The sequence below is a fragment of the Pongo abelii genome, chromosome 2 (assembly GCF_028885655.2).
Source record: "Pongo abelii isolate AG06213 chromosome 2, NHGRI_mPonAbe1-v2.0_pri, whole genome shotgun sequence".
Classification (NCBI taxonomy): Eukaryota; Metazoa; Chordata; class Mammalia; order Primates; family Hominidae; genus Pongo; species Pongo abelii.
The window spans coordinates 1334243-1352079 of NC_085928.1; the positions used below are offsets into that span (position 1 = coordinate 1334243).

Below are 17837 nucleotides of genomic sequence, written 5' to 3' on the forward strand. Positions count from 1 at the left end.
GTGCCACACTGTGGTCTCTTCTCAATACAGCAACAAGAGTGATCCTTATAAAATATAGTACTTAGGTCATCGTGCTATGCCTCTATTCCAAAGACTACAGTGGCTTCCCATAGTACTCAGAGAAAAGTCAAAGTCATTATAGTGGCCTGCTATGCCTCATTTCAGTAGTTTTCCAACTTGGCTGCATATTGGACTCAACTGGGGGAACTTTTGACAAATATTGATGCATATGTCCCATCCCAAGAGATTTTGATTTCACTGGTCTGGGGTAAAGCCTGGAACTTGAGATTTTTAAAAGGTCTTCAAATTTAAATTATTGTAATATATAGCCAAATATGAGAATCATTGCTGTCCAAGAGATGTTTCCCTTTCTGTCTCCATCTGCTCTGACTTTATCTTTTACCATTCTTCTTACATAATCCTCTCTAGCCATAATGATAGGGTGACTATATATTGTATTATTCTAACTGCAGAGTAAAAGGCTCATGCAAATAATTGTGAAGGGACAACATGCATAATTTGGCATTGTTTTAGGAAAAACAGGCATTATGTTCATCAAGCATAAATACTTATTTGCAGTTCTATAGAAATAAAATGCCCCCTGCTTCAGAGAACTGGCACTTGCTATTACTCTTCCCTGAAATATTTTCCCTCAGGTATCCACTTTATTTGCTCCCTTACCTTCTTCTAATCTTTACTCAAATGCCATGTTTCAGTGAGACCTTCTCTGCCACTCAATGTAATCCTGAAACCCACTCTCAACTCCACTTGTCTTTTCCCTGCTTTATTTTTCTCCACAGCAATAATACCATCTGACTTACCATATATTTTGCTGAATTCTTATTTCTCTACCCCCTAAATTTTTTATTTCTCTTTTGCTTACTTCTGTATTCCAGGATCCAGAAAAGCACCTGGCCTACTGTAGTCTGTCAATACATATTTGCATAACAGATGAATAAATGATTTATCAGCTGTTTGACATTGGGCAAGTCACCTAACTTACCTTGCCTCAGTTTTGTCACTGGTAAAATGAGGGTAGTGGTAATAACTACTTCACAGTGCTGTTGTAAACAATAAGTGAGCTAATGCATGGGACTGGAATAATGCCTGACCCATAGAAAGCACATGTAAATGTTAGTTACATTAGTTTATTAGGTATATTAATCTCATCTTTACTTCAGCCACAGACTCCCAAATGGACATCTGGAAGTTGTCATTTCTAAAACTGCCTCACTTTAGAAATCTTAAACATCAACCTAGTATTACGGTGGTAAACCTGCTCTCTAGAGAAAAATAAGCCAGAAAGCCCTGATTTGTAGCATTTGCCAATTCCTGTGGTGTAAATACTCCCAACATAGCAAATTTTACGCTACTAACAGTTTATCAACCAGCTCTTGCAAACTGGTATGATCTGGCTTTAGCACACTACTGCCAGTACCCTACTTTCTGGCCACATTCTTCTTTCCCTTCCTCTCTTACCCTCATACAAAACTATACTTTCTCGTCTATGCAATAAAGACTTCTAGCCCATATACTTTCGATTATTTCTAGTCTATTAGACTCTTTATGTCCTTCTTTATCTAGCCTGGACTCATGGTCTGTTACCTGAATGATCCCTTCACTACCATCCTCAGCTCCCTTTTGGCATCCTTGTTTTTCTTTTGTACATGCTCTACAAACCATAGTGTCTATTATCTTCACTCTTACATTTGGGGAGTTGAGTGTTCATGTAGAAAATCACATAAGCATGCACATCACTGCCATAACACATTTATGTTCTTCAGCATCAGCTGAATGTTCAGCATGATTAGTTAATTATTTTTCTCCAGGACCAAGATGAGGGCTGGCAAGTTTGGGGAAAAAATATATACAACTAGCACATATAATTGGGCCAATAGGCCAAAAGATCATCTCTCCTGGATACTTACATTGCATACAATTAATAACTTTGATAAAGATTTTTGGTTGGTTGCACCTGCTGGGGCCTTGAAAAAACAGTAGTAGAACTTGCTCTTCATGGTCCAGCATTTTCATGATCTACTACTTTTCTTTTTAATTTCAATAATTATTCCAAATATTCACCTTAAAGGAAAGTTTGTCCTCAAATTCCCATAAAAACTCTTCTACTACGTTGTGTAGAAATGCAATAGAATCAGGCATCATTTCCTTCAATTTATGCATGTTCCTCATAAAGCTATCTAGAGTCACAACACTCCCGTCTCGGGAGATGTGGAGGCTTCTACTCTCCAAAGTCAATCCTCCACTAGGTTCCTTGATTTTATACCTTTTCATCTCCTTAAATCTTTTGTTTTATCAAGTTTTTAAATTCCCCCTTCTTCTTTTTCAGTGTATTCATAGTCAAATTGTCATCTATTTTAAAAATACCCTTGATTTTAAGACACAACAATTACAAACATTAACATAACTAACAACAGACCATCAAAATATATGAAACAAAAATTGACAGAATTGAAGGGAGAAACAGACAAACATTTCAAAATCCCACTCTGAAAAATAGAACGACCAGAGAGAAGATAAGAATATAAAGGACTTGAACGGCACAATAAACCAACTAGATCTAACAGAAGTACACACTATACTCAAGAAAAATAGAACAAAATTTCATGTGGAATATTTTCTTTGATAAGCCATATGTTAGACAATAAATTTAAGTATCAAGAGATTTCAAATAGTAGATTTCATACAAAGTATGTTCTTTGACTACAACAGATAAAGTAAGAAGTAAATAACAGGAGAAAAACAGAAAAGTCCATAAATTTATGTATAAACAATAAACTCTCAACCAACGGATCAAAGAAGAAATTACAAAGAAAATTAGAAAACACTTAGCGACTACTGAAAATGAAAGTACCTCATATTACAATTTGTAGGACACACATCCAAAGCAGAGCCAAGGAGGAAATGTGTGGCTATAAATGTCTGTATTGAAAAAGAGGAAGATTTCAAAACAACAACCTACCTTAACAACGTAAGGAACAAGAGAAGAACAAACTAAACCCAAGGGTAACAAAAATAAGGAAATAAAAATTAGAAGAAAGATAAATAAAATAGAGAATAGAAAAACAATAGAGAAAATCCACAAAATCAAAAGTTGGTTCTTCCAAAAGAACAACAAAATTAACAAACTTTTATCTAGATTGACCAAGAAAATGAAGAGAAGACTGAAATTACTAAAACCAGAATGAAGGTGCAATATTACTACCAATTCTACAGAAATAAAAAGGACTATGACAGTACTATAAATGATTATATGGGAACAATTAGATAACCTGAATAAAATGGAAAAATTCCTAGGAACACAAAACCTATCAAGACTAGATGATGAAGAAATAAAAAACATGAATAGACCTATAACTAGTAAGAAGATTAAATTAGTAATAAAAAATCTCTTGATAAAGAAAATCCTTGGACCTGATGATAATGGCTTTATGGGTGAAGTCTACCAAACATTTAAAGAATGAACACAAATCCTCCTCAAACTTCATCCTAAAAAATTGAAGAGGAGAGAGACATTTTGATTCATTCCATGAACTTTATCTTGATACTAAAGCCAGACAAAGACACTACAAAAAACCCCCACATTACTATAGACCAATATCCCTTAACCATTCATGAAAAAATCCCCAAGAAAATACTAGCAAATGGAATTCAGCAGCATATTAAAAGTATTATACACCATGGCCAAATGGAATTAATTCAAATTAATAATTTGAATGTCAGGATGGTTCAAATATGAAAGTCAGTCAATGTAATACACCATATTAACTGAATGAAGGGGGAAGAGCTCCACAATGATCTATATTGGTGAAGAAGAAAAAATTTGACAGAACTCATCACAGTTTCATGATAAAAACACTCAACAAGCTAGGAATAAAAGAAAATTACTTTGACATAATAAAAGCTATATGTATGTTTATATAACCCACAGTGAACATCATACTCGACAGTTACAAATTGAAAGTTTTTCCTCTGAGATAATGAACAGGGCCAGGATGGCACTTTCACCACTTCGATTCAATATAACTAACAGAATTCCAACAACAACTTTTTTTTTTGGCAGAAACACAGAAGTCCACCCTAGAATTCACATTCACGTTATATTTCAAGGGACCTTAAATAACCAATAAAGAAGAGCAAAGCTGGAGGATTCACATTTCCTGATTTCAAAACTTAGTATAAAGCTACAATAATCAAAAATATTGTGGTATTTGCATAAAGACACATATATTGACCAATGGAATAGATTAGAGAGCCCAGAAATAAACCTTTTCATGTATGACTGCTATGGCTTGAATGTATGTGTCCTTTCCAAATTCATATGCTGGAATCTAATACCTAATGTGATAGTATTAAGAGTTGGGCTTTTGGTAAATGATTAAGTCATGAACACTCAATCCTCATGAATGGGATTAGTGCTATTGTAAAAGAGGGTGAAAGGAGGGTCCTAGCCCCTTTTTGCCCTTTTTGCTCTTCTGCTCTTCCACCATGTGAGGACACAGCTTTTGTCTCTTCTGTCATATGAGAATGCAGCAAGAAAATGCCATCTTGGAAGCAGATAGTAAGCCATTACCCTTACGCTTGGACTGCTCAGCTTCTAGAACTGTGAGAAATAAATTTCTATTATTTATGAATTATCCAATCTGTGTTATATTGTTATACAAGCAGGAAGGGACTAATACAATGGTCAAACAATTTTTGAAAAGGGTGCCAAGATTATTAAATTTGGAAAGTACAGTCTTTTCAATAAATGATGAAATATCAACATGCAAGCTGAATATCATGAAAGCTGAATATCAACATGCAAAATGATGAAGTTAAATCTTTACCTAAAACATATGTAAAAATTAACTCAAAATGCATCAAAGACCTAAATGTAAGACCTCCAATTATAAAACTCTTGGAAGAAAACATAGTGCAAAAGCTTCATAACATTAGATTTGGCAATGATTTCTTAGATATGATACCAAAGCTACAGGCAACAAAAGAAAAAACTGACAAACTGGGCTACATGAAACTTAAAAACTTTTGTGCATCAAAAAACATTATCTGCAGAGTAGAAAGGCAACTCACAGAATGGGAGAAAATGCTTGTAAATCATACATTCCTAAGGGAATAATATCCAACCTATACAGAGAACTCCTAAAATTCAACAAAAAAAATCAAGCAACCTGATTCAAAAATGGAAAATGGACTTGAATAGATACTTTTATAAAGTAGATATACAAATGGCCAATAAGCACTGAAAAGATCCTGAAAACCACAAATCATTACAGAAATTAAAACTTCATTGAGACACCACTTCACATCCATCAGAATGGCCATTATAACAACAAACATAAAACAAACAAAAACATCAGAAAATAACATGTGTTAGTGAGAATACAGAGGAATTGAAACTCTTGTACTCTGTTGGTAGGAATGTAAAATGACATAGCCACTACAGAAAACAGTATGGTGGTTCCCCTAAAAGTTAAAAATAGAATTAAAATATTATCCAGTAATCCCATTTCTGGATATATACTCAAATGAATGGAAAGTAGGGTGTCAAATTGCATCTATTCTCATAGTAGCATTCTTCACAATAGCTAAAGCATGAAAGCAATCCAAGTATCCATTAAGAGATGAATGGATAAGCAAAATGTGGCATGTACATACAATGGAATATCATTTATCCTTAAAAAGAAAGGAGATTCTGACATACACTTCAACATGACTGAACTTTGAGGTCATTATGCTAAGTGAAATAAGCCAATCACAAAAGACAAATACTATATGATTTCACTTATATGAGATACTAAAAGTAGTCAAACTCATAGAGACAGACAGCGGAATGCTGTTTTCCAGGGACTGGGGGAAGGGAGAAGTGGGGAGTTTAATGATTTTAAAGAAGTGGGAAAGTTTAATTACTTAATGAGTACAGCATTTCAGTTTTGCTAGATAGAGTTCTGCAGATGGATACTGGTGATATTTGCACAATGATATGAATGTACTTAATACCACTGAATTGTGCACTTAAAAATGGTTAAGATGGTAAATTTTATGTTATGTGTATTTTATCAAAATAAAAAAATTGAACAGAAATCCTTGATTTTTCTTATATTTTGGTCTACTAGCATACTAGCATTTGATTTATTGCTTGCCTTGACATCTCACCCACCTGTTCCCAAAGGAATCATCTCCACCTACAAATTCCTGTCAGTTGTTCATTCTCATTTTTGCTCTCTGCATTCTGGCTTCTGCTTGGGACCAGGCCATTGAAAGCGCTCTTGTTGAGAACACTGAGTCCCTCTTATGTGCTAAATCCTATAGATGTTTCTCTGTTTCTTTCAGAATTCCTCTCCTGAATTTGTCACAATTGGTTATATGCTTCTGACTTAAAAGCTGTATTCCCTTGGGTTTGGGGACTTCATGTTTTTCTCTCCTTCCTTTTTCCTCTTTGCCCACTCTTGCCTAGTTACCTTTGGGCATTCCATCCATGGGGCCTTTCAGATTGGTATGGCACAAAGTTCCACCCTGGTTCAACTTTCTTCTTAGGAAATATCATGGTTTGCATTTAGTAACTACCTTTATGCTACCAAGTTCCAGATGTTCAACTTTAGCCAAGATTTTTCCACTGAGCATCAGATTTGTATTTTAAATTGCTGTCTGGACATTTCCTTTTTTAAAAAAGAAATTCAAAACTTTTATTTTAAGTTCAGGGGTACATGTGCAGGATGTGCAGGTTTCTTAAATGGTTGTGTCATGGGGGTTTGTTGTACAGATTATTTCACCCTTCGGGTATTAAGTCTAGCATCCATTAGTTATTTTTCCTGATCCTCTCCCTCCCCCCACCCTCCACTCTCTGAGAGGCCCCAGTGTGTGTTGTTCCCTTCTATGTGTTGTCCTTGTGTTCTCACCATTTAGTTCTCACTTATAAATGATAACGTGCAGTGCTTGGTTTCTGTTCCCGTGTTAGTTTGCTAAGGATAACAGCCTCTAGTTCCATCCTTGTGCCTGCAAAGGACATGATCTCACTATTTTTCATGACTGCATAGTATTCCATGGTGTATATGTACCATATTTTCTTCATCCAGTCTATCATTGATGGGCATTTGGGTTGATTCCATGTCTTTGCAATTTCATATAGTGTTGCAATGAACATATGCATGCATGTGTGTTTATAATAGAATGATTTCTATTCCTTTGGGTATATACTCAGTAATGGGATTGCTGGGTCAAATGTTATTTCTGTCTTTAGGTCTCTGAGGAATTGCCACACTGTCTTTTACAATGATTGAACTAATTTACACTGCTACCAACAGTGTATAGCCATTGCTTTTTCTCCACCACCTTGCCAGTATCTATTATTTTTTGACTTTTTAATAATAGCCATTCTGACTGGTGTGAGATGGTAACTCATTGTGGTTTTGATTTGCATTTCTCTAATGATCAGTGGTGCTGAGTTTTTTTCATATACTTCTTGGTCACATGTATGTCTCCTTTTACATGTCTGTTCATGTCCTTTGTCCAGTTTTTAATGGGGTTGTTTGCTTTTTTCTTGTAAATTTGTTTAAGTTCCTTATATATGCTGGATATTAGACCTCTGTCAGATGCATAGTTTGCAGAAGTTTTCTCCCATTCTGTAGGTTGTCCATTTACTCTGTTAATAGCTTCTTTTGCTATGTAGAAGCTCTTTAGTTTGATTAGATTCTATTTGTCAATTTTTGCTTTTGTTGCAATTATTTTGGTATCTTCATTGTAAAATTTTTTGCCGTGCCTATCTCCTGAATGGTATTACCTAGGTTGTCTTCCAGGGTTTTTAGTTTTAGGTTTTACACTTAACTCTTTAATCCTTCTTGAGTTAATTTCTGTATATGGTGTAAGAAAAGTGTCCAGTTTCAATTTTCTGCATATGGCTAGCCAGTTATACCTGTACCCTTTATTGAATAGAGAAATCTTTTCCTCATTGCTTGTTTTTGTCAGGTTTGTCAAGGATTAGATAGCTGTAGGTGTGTAGTCTTATTTCTGTGTTCTCTCTTCTGTTCCACTGGTCTATGTGTCTGTTCTTGTACCAGTACCATGCTATTTTGCTCACTGTAGTCCTGTAGTATAGTTTGAAGTTGAGTAGCATGATGCCTCCAGCTTTGGTCTTTTTGCTTAGGATTGCCTTGACTACTTGGGTTCTTTGTTGGTTCCATATGAATGTTAAAATAGTTCTTTCTAGTTCTGTGAAGAATGCCAATGGTAGTTTTAGGGAAATAGCTTTGAATCTATACATTGCTTTGGGCAGTATGGCCATTTTAACAATATTGATTCTTCCTATCCATGAGCATGGAAAGTTTTTCCATTTGTTTGTGTCATCTCTGATTTCTTTGTGTAGTGGTTTATAGTTTTCTTTGTAGAGATCTTTCACTTCCCTTGTTAGATGTATTCCTAGGTGTTTTATTCTTTTTGTGGCAATTGTGAATTTGGTTCCTGTGTGATTTGGCTATTGGCCTGACTGTTGTTGGTGTACAGGAATGATCGTAATGTTTCCACATTGATTTTGTATCCTGAGAGTTTGCTGAAGTTGCTTATCAGCTTAAGAAAATTTTGGGCTGAGACAATGGGCTTTTGTAGATATAGGATCATGTAATCTACAAACAGGGATAAGTTTGACTTCCTCTCTTCCTATCCGGATGCCCCCCCTCTTTTTTCTATTGTCTGATTGCTCTGAATAGAATTTCCATACTATTTTGCATAAGAGTGGTGAGATAGGGCATCCTTGTCTTGTGCCCTTTTTCAAGGGCAATGTTTCCAGCTTTTGCCCATTCAGTATGATGTTGGCTATCAGTTTGTCACAAATGGCTCTTACTATTTTGAGGCATATTCCTTCAATACCTAGTTTATTGAGAGTTTTTAACATGAAGGAGTTGAATTTTATCAAAAGCCTTTTCTGCATCTATTGAGACAGTTATGTGGTTTTTGTTTTTAGTTCTGTTTATGTTATGAATCACATTTATTGATTTACATATGTTGAACCAATCTTGCGCCTTGGGGATGATCACCACTACTTGATCATGGTGGATAAGCTCTTTGATGTGCTGCTGGATTCAGTTTGCCAGTATTTTGTTGAGGATTTTTGCATTGATGTTTAGCAAGGATATTGGCCTGCAGTTTTCTTTTTTGTTGTATCTCTGCCAGGTTTTGGTATCAGGAAGATGCTGGCCTCATAGAATGAGTTATGGTGGAGTCCTTCCTTTTCAATTTTTTAGAATTGTTTCAGTAGGAATGGTACCAGCTTTTCTTAGTACATCTGGTAGAATTCAGCTGTGAATCCATCTGGTCCTGGGCTTTTATGGGTTGGAAAGCTATTTATTATTGCCTTAATTTCAGAACTTGTTATTGGTGTGTTAAGAGATTCAATTTCTTCCTGGTTCAGTCTTGGGAGGGTGCATGTGTCCAGGAATTTATCAATTTCTTCTAGATTTTCAAATTTATGTGAATAGAGGTGTTTATAGTATTCTCTGATTGTTGCTTATATTTCTGTGGGGTAATATCTCCCTTATCATTTCTGATTGTGTTATTTGAATCTTCTCTCTTTTCTTCTTTATTAGTCTAGCTAGCAGTCTATCTATTTTGTCAATTTTTAAATAAACCAGCACCTGGATTTGTTGAGCTTTTCAATCATTTTTCATTTCTCTCTAGCTCAGCTCTGATCTTAGTTATTTCTCATCCTCTGCTAGCTTTGGGATTTGTTTGCTCCTGGTTCTCTCATTCTTTTAGTTTTGATGTTAGGTTGATGACTTGAGTTCTTTCCAGATTTTTGAGGTGGGCATTTAGTGCTAAATATTTCCCTTTTAACATTGCCTTGGCTGTATCCCAGAGATTCTGGCACATTGTATATTTATTCTCATTAGTTTCAAGGAACTTCTTGATTTCTGCCTTAACTTCATTATTTACCCAAAAGTCATTCAGGAGCAGGTTATACAATTTCCATGTAATTGTATGGTTTTGAGTGTATTTCTTAGTCTTGAGTTCCAATTTGATTGTGCTGTGGTCTGAGAGAATGTTATGATATCAGTTCTTTTGCATTTGCTGAGGAGTGTTTTACTTCCAATTATGTGATCAATTTTAGAGTAAGTGCCATGTGGTGATGAGAAAAATGTATATGCTGTTGCATTGGAGTGGAGAGTTCTTTAGATATCTATCAAGTCCATTCAATCCAGAGCTGAGTTCAGGTCCTGAATATCTTTGTGAATTTTCTATTTTGATGATCTGTCTAATATTCACAGTGGGGTTTTAAAGTCTTCCACCATTATTGTGTGGGAGTCTAAGTCTCTTTCAAGGTCTCTGATAACTTGCTATATGAAACTAAGTGCTCCTGTGTTGGTGCATATATATTTAGGATAGTCAGCTCATCTTGTTGAATTGAACCCTTTACCATTATGTGATATCTTTCTTTGTCTTTTTTGATCTTTGTTGGTTTAAAGTCTGTTTTGTCAAAAACTGGGATGGCAACCCTGGTTTTTTCTGTTGTCCATTTGCTTGGTAAATATTCCTGCATCCCTTTATTTTGAGCCTACGTGTGTTACTGCGAGATGGGTCTCTTGAAGACAGCATATCAATAGATCTTAGTTCTTCATCCAGCTTGCCATTTTGTATCTTTTAATTGAGGCACTTAGCCCATTTACATTTCAGATTAGTATTGTTATGTGTGGATTTGATCCTGATATCGTGATGCTAGCTAATTATTTTGCAGACTTGTTTATGTGGTTAATTTACAGTGTCACTGTTCTGTGTATTTCATTGCATTTTTTGTTGTGGCTGGTAATAGTTTTTCCTTTCTGCATTTAGTGCTTCCTTCAGGAGATCTTATAAGGCAGGTCCAGTGGTGATGAATTCCCTCAGCATTCACTTGTCTGAAAAGGACCTTATTTCCCTTTTCTTATGAAGCTTAGTTTGAATGGATATGAAATTCTGGGTTGGAATCTCTTTCCTTTAACAATGTTGAGTATTGGCCCCCAGTGTCTTGTGGCTTATAAGGTTTCTACTAAAAGGTTCTCTGTTAGTCTGATGGGCTCCCCTTTGTAGGTGATCTGGCCCTTCTCTCTGACTGCCATTAACATTTTTTCCTGTATTTTGACCTTGGAGAATCTGATGATTATGTGTCCTGAGGATAATCTTCTCATCAAGTATTTTACTGGGGTTCTCTGCCTTTCCTGTATTTGAATCTTGGCCTGTCTATCTTGGTTGGGTAAGTTCTCATGGATGATATTCTGAAATATGTTTTCTACATTGGTTCCATTCTCCTCATCTCTTTCAGGTACACCAATCGGTTGTAGATTTGGTCTTTTTACATAATCCTATATTTCTTGGAGGTTTTGTTTATTCATTTTCATTTTTTTTTTCTCTATTCTTGTCTACCAGTGTTATTTCAGAAACCCAATCTTTAAGTTCTGAGATTCTTCCCTCTACCTGGTCTATTCTGCTATTAACACTTGTGATTACATTATGAAATTCTTTTATTGTGTTTTTCAGCTCTATCAATCAGTTCAGTTATGTTCTCTATACTGGCTATTTTGACTGTCAGCTCCTGCAATGTTTTATCATGATTTTTAGCTTCCTTGCATTGAGTTAGAACATGTTCCTTTAGCTCAGTGAAGATTTTCTTAGACACATTTGGAAGCCTAATTCTGTCATCTCAGCCATCTCAGCCTCAGGCCAGTTCTGAACCCTTGCTGCAGAAGTAATGTGGTCATTTGGAGGAAAGAGGACACTCTGGCTTTTTGAGTTTTCAGTGTTCTTGCACTGATTCTTTCTCATCATTGTGGGCTTCTCCATTTTCAATCTTTGAGGTTGCTGACCTTTGGATTTATTTATTTTTTCCTTTTAATGGTCTGGCCACTTTCCTATAGGGCTGCTATAATTTTTGGGGGTCTGCTCCAGTGCCTGCTTGCCTTGGATTTTCCAGTACCTGAAGGTATCACCAGTGAAGGCTGTGAAACTGCAAAGATGGCCCTTCCTCTGTGAGCTCTGTCCCAGGGAGGTATGGATCTGTTGCCAGTTCCAACACACTTGTAGAAGGTGGCTGGAGACCCTGCTTGGGATATCTCACCCAGTCAGGAGGATTGGGATTAGGTACACTCTTAAAGAAGCAGTCCAGTCACTTTTTTGTAGAGTAGCTGTGTCCTGCTGGGGTACTGCTTCTGCTCCTGGTCAGCTTGGGCTCTCCAAAGCCCGGAAGCTAGAACCACTAAGTTGCAGGACAGCAAAGATGGCGGCCCACCCCTTTCTGGGCTCTCCATACCAGGGAGAATTCAAATCTCTGTTGGGCTGGAGAACACAGGAGGGGGTGGCTGGAGGCCCCAGTTGAGATGCCCCACCAGTGAGGAGGAATACATTGGTTAAAGAGGCAATCTGGACATGTTTTGGTAGAGCAGATGTGCTGCGTTGGGGGATCCCTTCTATCCCTGGTCAATTTGGACTCTCCAAAGCCCAGAGACTGAAATGGCTAAGTTGTCCAAAGAATAAAGATGGAGGCCTGCCCCTCCCTCCAGGAACTCTATCCTGTCCCAGGTAGGTACAACAATGTCACCAGGGGTTGGCTGGAATTCCAAGCCAGTAGGTCTTATCCTGTAGGGTACTGTGGAGGTGGGGCCTGCAGACCGATGCTGCTCTGCCCTCTGGATTCAGCTCCGTTTTCAGGGCTATGTATGGAAGTCCAACTTATCACCTTGCCTGAGTTGCTGTCACATTTGCCAGGGACCCCAGAGTCCATGTATATAAAGCTCCCAGGACTCTGTGAATCTGAAAAGCTTCTCTGCCAGGACTTCACACAGTTCTGTGTATCAGACTGAAGACCCTGGTGGAGTGGGTTCACAGGGGCATCTCCTGACCCAAGAATTGCAAAAATCCATGGGAGAAGTGTGGTTTCCTGGGGTCACACATTCACTAACTACTTCCCAGGGTAGGGGAGGTTCCCGTTGCTCTGTGTTGCTCCTGGGTGGGTCATTGACCTTCTTTTCTCCATTCTCTGTAGGTCAAACTGTTTCCCTGATCAGTCCCAGTGCAAGTACTGGATGTTTCAGTTGAAGGTTCTGTATTATTCACCTCTTTCATTCCTCTCTGTAAGAGCCACACACCATAGCTTCTTCTAGTCAGCCATCTTGGTCCCCACCCACTGAACATTTTCAGTGGATGTTCCACAGACATCTCAAATGCAAAATGACCAAAATTAAACTTACCATTTCCTTCCAACTACCAGTCCATCCTGTTCTTCCTCTGTATATTTATTTCAATTGATAGCACCACCTTCTACTCACTTTTCTTGCTCCCAGCCCTCTTTCCCTGAGCATATTTTGAGCTGATTTCCTTACTTAATTAAATCCTTCTTGCTTTCTTTATTAATTTCTCCTAGATTTTTGGTTTATAGATGACCCCCTTTCTTATTTGCCTAAGTGATTTGCATTGTAAAAAATATAAGTATAGGCCAGGCACAGTGGCTCACGCCTGTAATCCCAGCACTTTGGAAGGCCAAGGCAGGCGGATCATGAGATATGGAAATCGAGATCATCCTGGCCAACATGATGAAACCCCGTCTCTACTAAAATACCAAAAAAAAAAATTAGCTGGGTGTGGTGGTGCACACCTGTAGTTCCAGCTACTTGGGAGGCTGAGGCAGGGGAATCACTTGAACCCGGGAGGCAGAGGTTGCAGTGAGCCTAGATCGTGCCACTGCACTCCAGCCTGGCGACAGAGCAAGATGACTCTGTCTCAAAAATAAAAAAAAGTAAGTATACCTTTTCTCTCATGAACACACCATCTTGCACTGAAACCAGTAGTATATTTAGTATTATATTTTGGTATAACTGAATTTTGCAATATGATAAATTAACATTCAACAAATGTTATAAAACAAAGGAATTTTTTTGTGGTTGACATGTGGCATTTCAAAGTTAAAGTATTCTATAGCTGTACTTAGTTTAGATTGCTAATTAATATTGTTCTAAAAGATGGGAAGTTCTAATTGGAATGTTCTAAAATGGGAATTTCTAAAATTTAGAGGTAGGTGGTTTGCAGGTAAGTGCCACAAAAAGTATTTATGAAATCCAAATGTGTAGCTGGAAAAAGCCTGTATGGGGATAATGGTCAAGGTTATACTTAATTTGCACCAGTTGAATTTTAGTGAAATTAGAGAAAATACACTAGTGTGAATTAAGTGTAACCTTGACCACTATCCCCAAATGGGCTTAGAAAAGTTAAAAAATCTGCACACTGGGGAAGTTGTGCCTTCTGGGCAGCCAGGCTGCTGATGATTTGCTTGCTAAGTCAGAATGTATTCAATTTTAAAATTAAAAATACACATGGTTACACACACATCCCTTCTCTACACACACTTATATTTTCACACAGAAGCCCACACACACAGTTGACTACACTGCCCCTCTGCCGATATATATCTGGAAGAATGTCCACAAGGATCCCAAATTGTATGAGATTGATGAATCCAGTGCAATATGACAGCCAGCCAGCCACCAGCACTGACACTAGATGTAATCTTGTACTTAGTAGTGCTACCACTCCTTCATAATAAAATAACAAATTGAAGCAGTTTTCAAATAGTGTGGGAGACCAAAGGGAAATCATTTCTGCTTCCAGTAAGCACAGAAGGCTATTATGAGCCACGGATGGCTCCCCTACTACATAGTGCACTTAGCCACTTCCTCCTTCTTGTGCTCACATAAACTGTGATTATGTTCTAAAGTTGTAGTTTGAAAAATGGCTTTGCTTTTGAGAATGTATGGGCTATATATATTTATATATTTTATTTCTGCTTGTCATGGGGAGTTGAGTATCTGCTGTTGACATAAAGTTTGTAAAGCACTTTGAGCTTCTAAGAAGAGAGATGATTACAAAGAAGGGTAAGAACATTAAAGAAGAGTAAGTTGGAAGTATTGACCCTATTTTTCCATTCATTTGATTTTTTTTGCATTATAATAATGTGACTTTTAGAAACTCTATGTGCAAAGGGGACACAGACCACATGAGGAGACGGTAGTGGACTTACAAGGAAAAGTAGTAAGCAACCTAATAAAATGAATTCATAATGCATAAGAGCATGGCTTTTTGAGTCATAGAGACTTGAGTTTGAATCCTTGCTCTGCCACCTGCAATATGTCACACACTATTCGACAAGCTTTACAACAATCAATCTTTGTAATAATTGTATGAGATGGATGAGTAAACAGAGGTACAGAGAATTTTATAGATGAGTAAACAGAGGTACAAAGAATTTGATACCATGCCCAAGGTCACATAGTCCATGACTAGAGCCAAAATTAGCTGAGATAGGTATTCAGAATCTCTGATAATGTCTTACATACATAGTGCATAATAAGAGCTGAAAAATATTAGTTTTTAAAATTTAAAGCATAAAATACACACTTCTAAACATGTAGTAAGATGTTTAGAAGTAAATCTTTTATTTATAACATATTATTGTTTCTTTATAACATTTAATTGATTCATTGTTCCACAGAATAAAATATATAAATTAGGTGAGAAGCTAATATTTCCCACCTTATTTGCTTGTGGTAGTCATTTGATCCATTTTTAGCAGCAATTCAGATTGAGTATCTGCTACATTGTTTGCCATTATATTCTGCTTTAGGATACAGCTGATACAAAAATAAAAAGAAGAAAATAAAAAGAAAACCAACCTAACCCAAGCATCATTAGATGATGAGTCATTTTGATATGTATCTGATAAAAATGAGTTTTTGAAGAAACATAATGGAAGGACATTAAGTATACAGCATTTCAAGTACTAAGTATACAGCATTTCAAGTACCATAGGTGGTCCTGATAAATTATTCTAAAATAATTTAGAACAGGATAAATGAACACAAGCTATAAAATAACACATTTTTAGAATGGCTACAGAGAAGAACAAACAGTTCATGTTCCCAAACACCTCTGAATTTCATTTTACCTTACAGAACACACTTGGTTGAGAGTATACACTGCACGAGCTGTATTGCTCTATAATAACTTGATGATTTTGCTGAATTCAGCTTCTAGGATTGAATCTGGACATCAAGCCCAGTCAGAGTATAAATATATCATCACTGCTAGCATTCAGAGCAGTTGGAAGAAGAAGGCCCAGAATCAAGAAAAATAAATGAAAATGAGATCAAGAGAGAAAGATGAAATGCAAACAGAACTTATTCACATAACATGGGGTAAAAAATGAAGTGAAGTGAATGCTTTATTTTCACATGAAAATGAAGAAGAAAAATAATGTAACATTCCAAGTGGCAAAGTCCAGACATTTTGTAAGTGAGAAAAACAGTTATATATAGATATATAGATAGACAGGCAGATAGATAGATATTAAAAATACAGTGACATGCAAATATATGACCTTTGCTGGGGATGAAAAATATTTACTATAGCAGTTATTTTTTATATTTCACTTTTTTCACTATCAATTAATATTTTCATAGCACATGATGGTTTTTCAAATCTTAAATGTATTATAAATACACCTTGAAATATAACTTCCTGGTGCCTTCTCAGTTTATGTTTGTATCATTATCTATAATAAATGACTTTTTGTACATACTGCACTTTTAAAGACCAATAACTTTAAAAATAATGTTTTTGTAAAAGAAATCTCTGCTAAAGGAGTGTTATTCCTCCTCCTTTTGTTTTCTGAATAGTCAGCCAAATGAACTGAAGAAGGACAAAGTTGACAGAACATTTTCTGAAATGAACTTGAGTCATTGTTGGTAAATACAGATCAATTAAGGAGTTCAGCATTATAGATACTGCATGCAATATCATACTACATAGTTAAATGTGATAAAGCAAAATTAATGACTGTGAGGCAATTGAGTTTCATTTAATCTTTCCTCATGATAACATCATTTGGTATACACACACACATATATATACACACACATATAGCAAGTGAATTTATAGGAGAAATCAGTTACGTTATTGAGTGTACATCCTCCCCGCTTAGTAACACTCTAATGTATCACAGTATCAGGGAAATGCACCCTAGAGAAAACACTGCTATTCTTCACAGAAAATCCATGAATAACATTATGCAAAAATTAATTTATGATAAATGATTTAAATATAGAACTGAGAATAGCTTATTTAAATGCCATCAGAAAAAGAACACCTCACCCGCAAAAAGGAGTCTAGGGATCCATTCTCCATATATTCCACCACAATCATTACTGGTCTGCCTGCAAAAGAGCAAGAGAATACACATGGATTAGAGCAATTACAGAAATATGTGCTGCAGTTAAGAGATACCCAGCTGTGGCAACTAAATTATTTGTATTTTATTAATAGGAATTTCATTTTCCAGCCTGCCTCTATAAACGTGTTCATATTATACATAGGCACCTCTATATTTCTTTATAGCATTATTTCCTTTTGAGTTCATAAAAGGGACATGAATTACAATATAAATTACAAAGGAATTAGGTACTTCTTTTCCTAAAGCCCTGCAATCACTTGTTTAGATTATGTTCTTTTTGTCCTCTAGTTTTTCCTTAGAAAACAATCAACAAGCTGAAGTCAGGATTTAAGCCGTTATTACAGCTGCTTTTGCAGTTGTCGTACAACTTCTAAGGCAGTACAGCAATTTTGCCTGACTTATATTAGAGTGGGCATTTCTGAAATATTCCTAAGGCAAAGCAGAAAGGAGAAACTCATAAATTCTCTTGAAGAAATTATAAACCATCGGTCATAGTCTGATTTTAAGGGCCTTTAAGCAGAAAAATTTTAGATTGATGAATGCTACAGAGCTTGTAGGATTTGTAATAGTTCCTGATTAT

The 17837-nt window shown here is 36.3% G+C and overlaps 1 protein-coding gene across 16 annotated transcripts in view; it reads right to left on the bottom strand.

Annotated features, from left to right (window-relative positions):
* Positions 1 to 17837, bottom strand: part of EPHA6 (EPH receptor A6) — a 965948-nt gene that overhangs the window by 127331 nt on the left and 820780 nt on the right. For all 16 annotated transcript variants that reach the window (XR_008523481.2, XM_063721671.1, XM_063721674.1 and 13 more), the window contains one exon: positions 17179 to 17240. Coding sequence is in view for 15 of the 16 variants with exons in the window: in XM_063721671.1 (XP_063577741.1) it covers positions 17179 to 17240 (62 nt within the window). In the remaining variant the exon portion in view is untranslated. The remainder of the gene's footprint in view (positions 1 to 17178; positions 17241 to 17837) is intronic.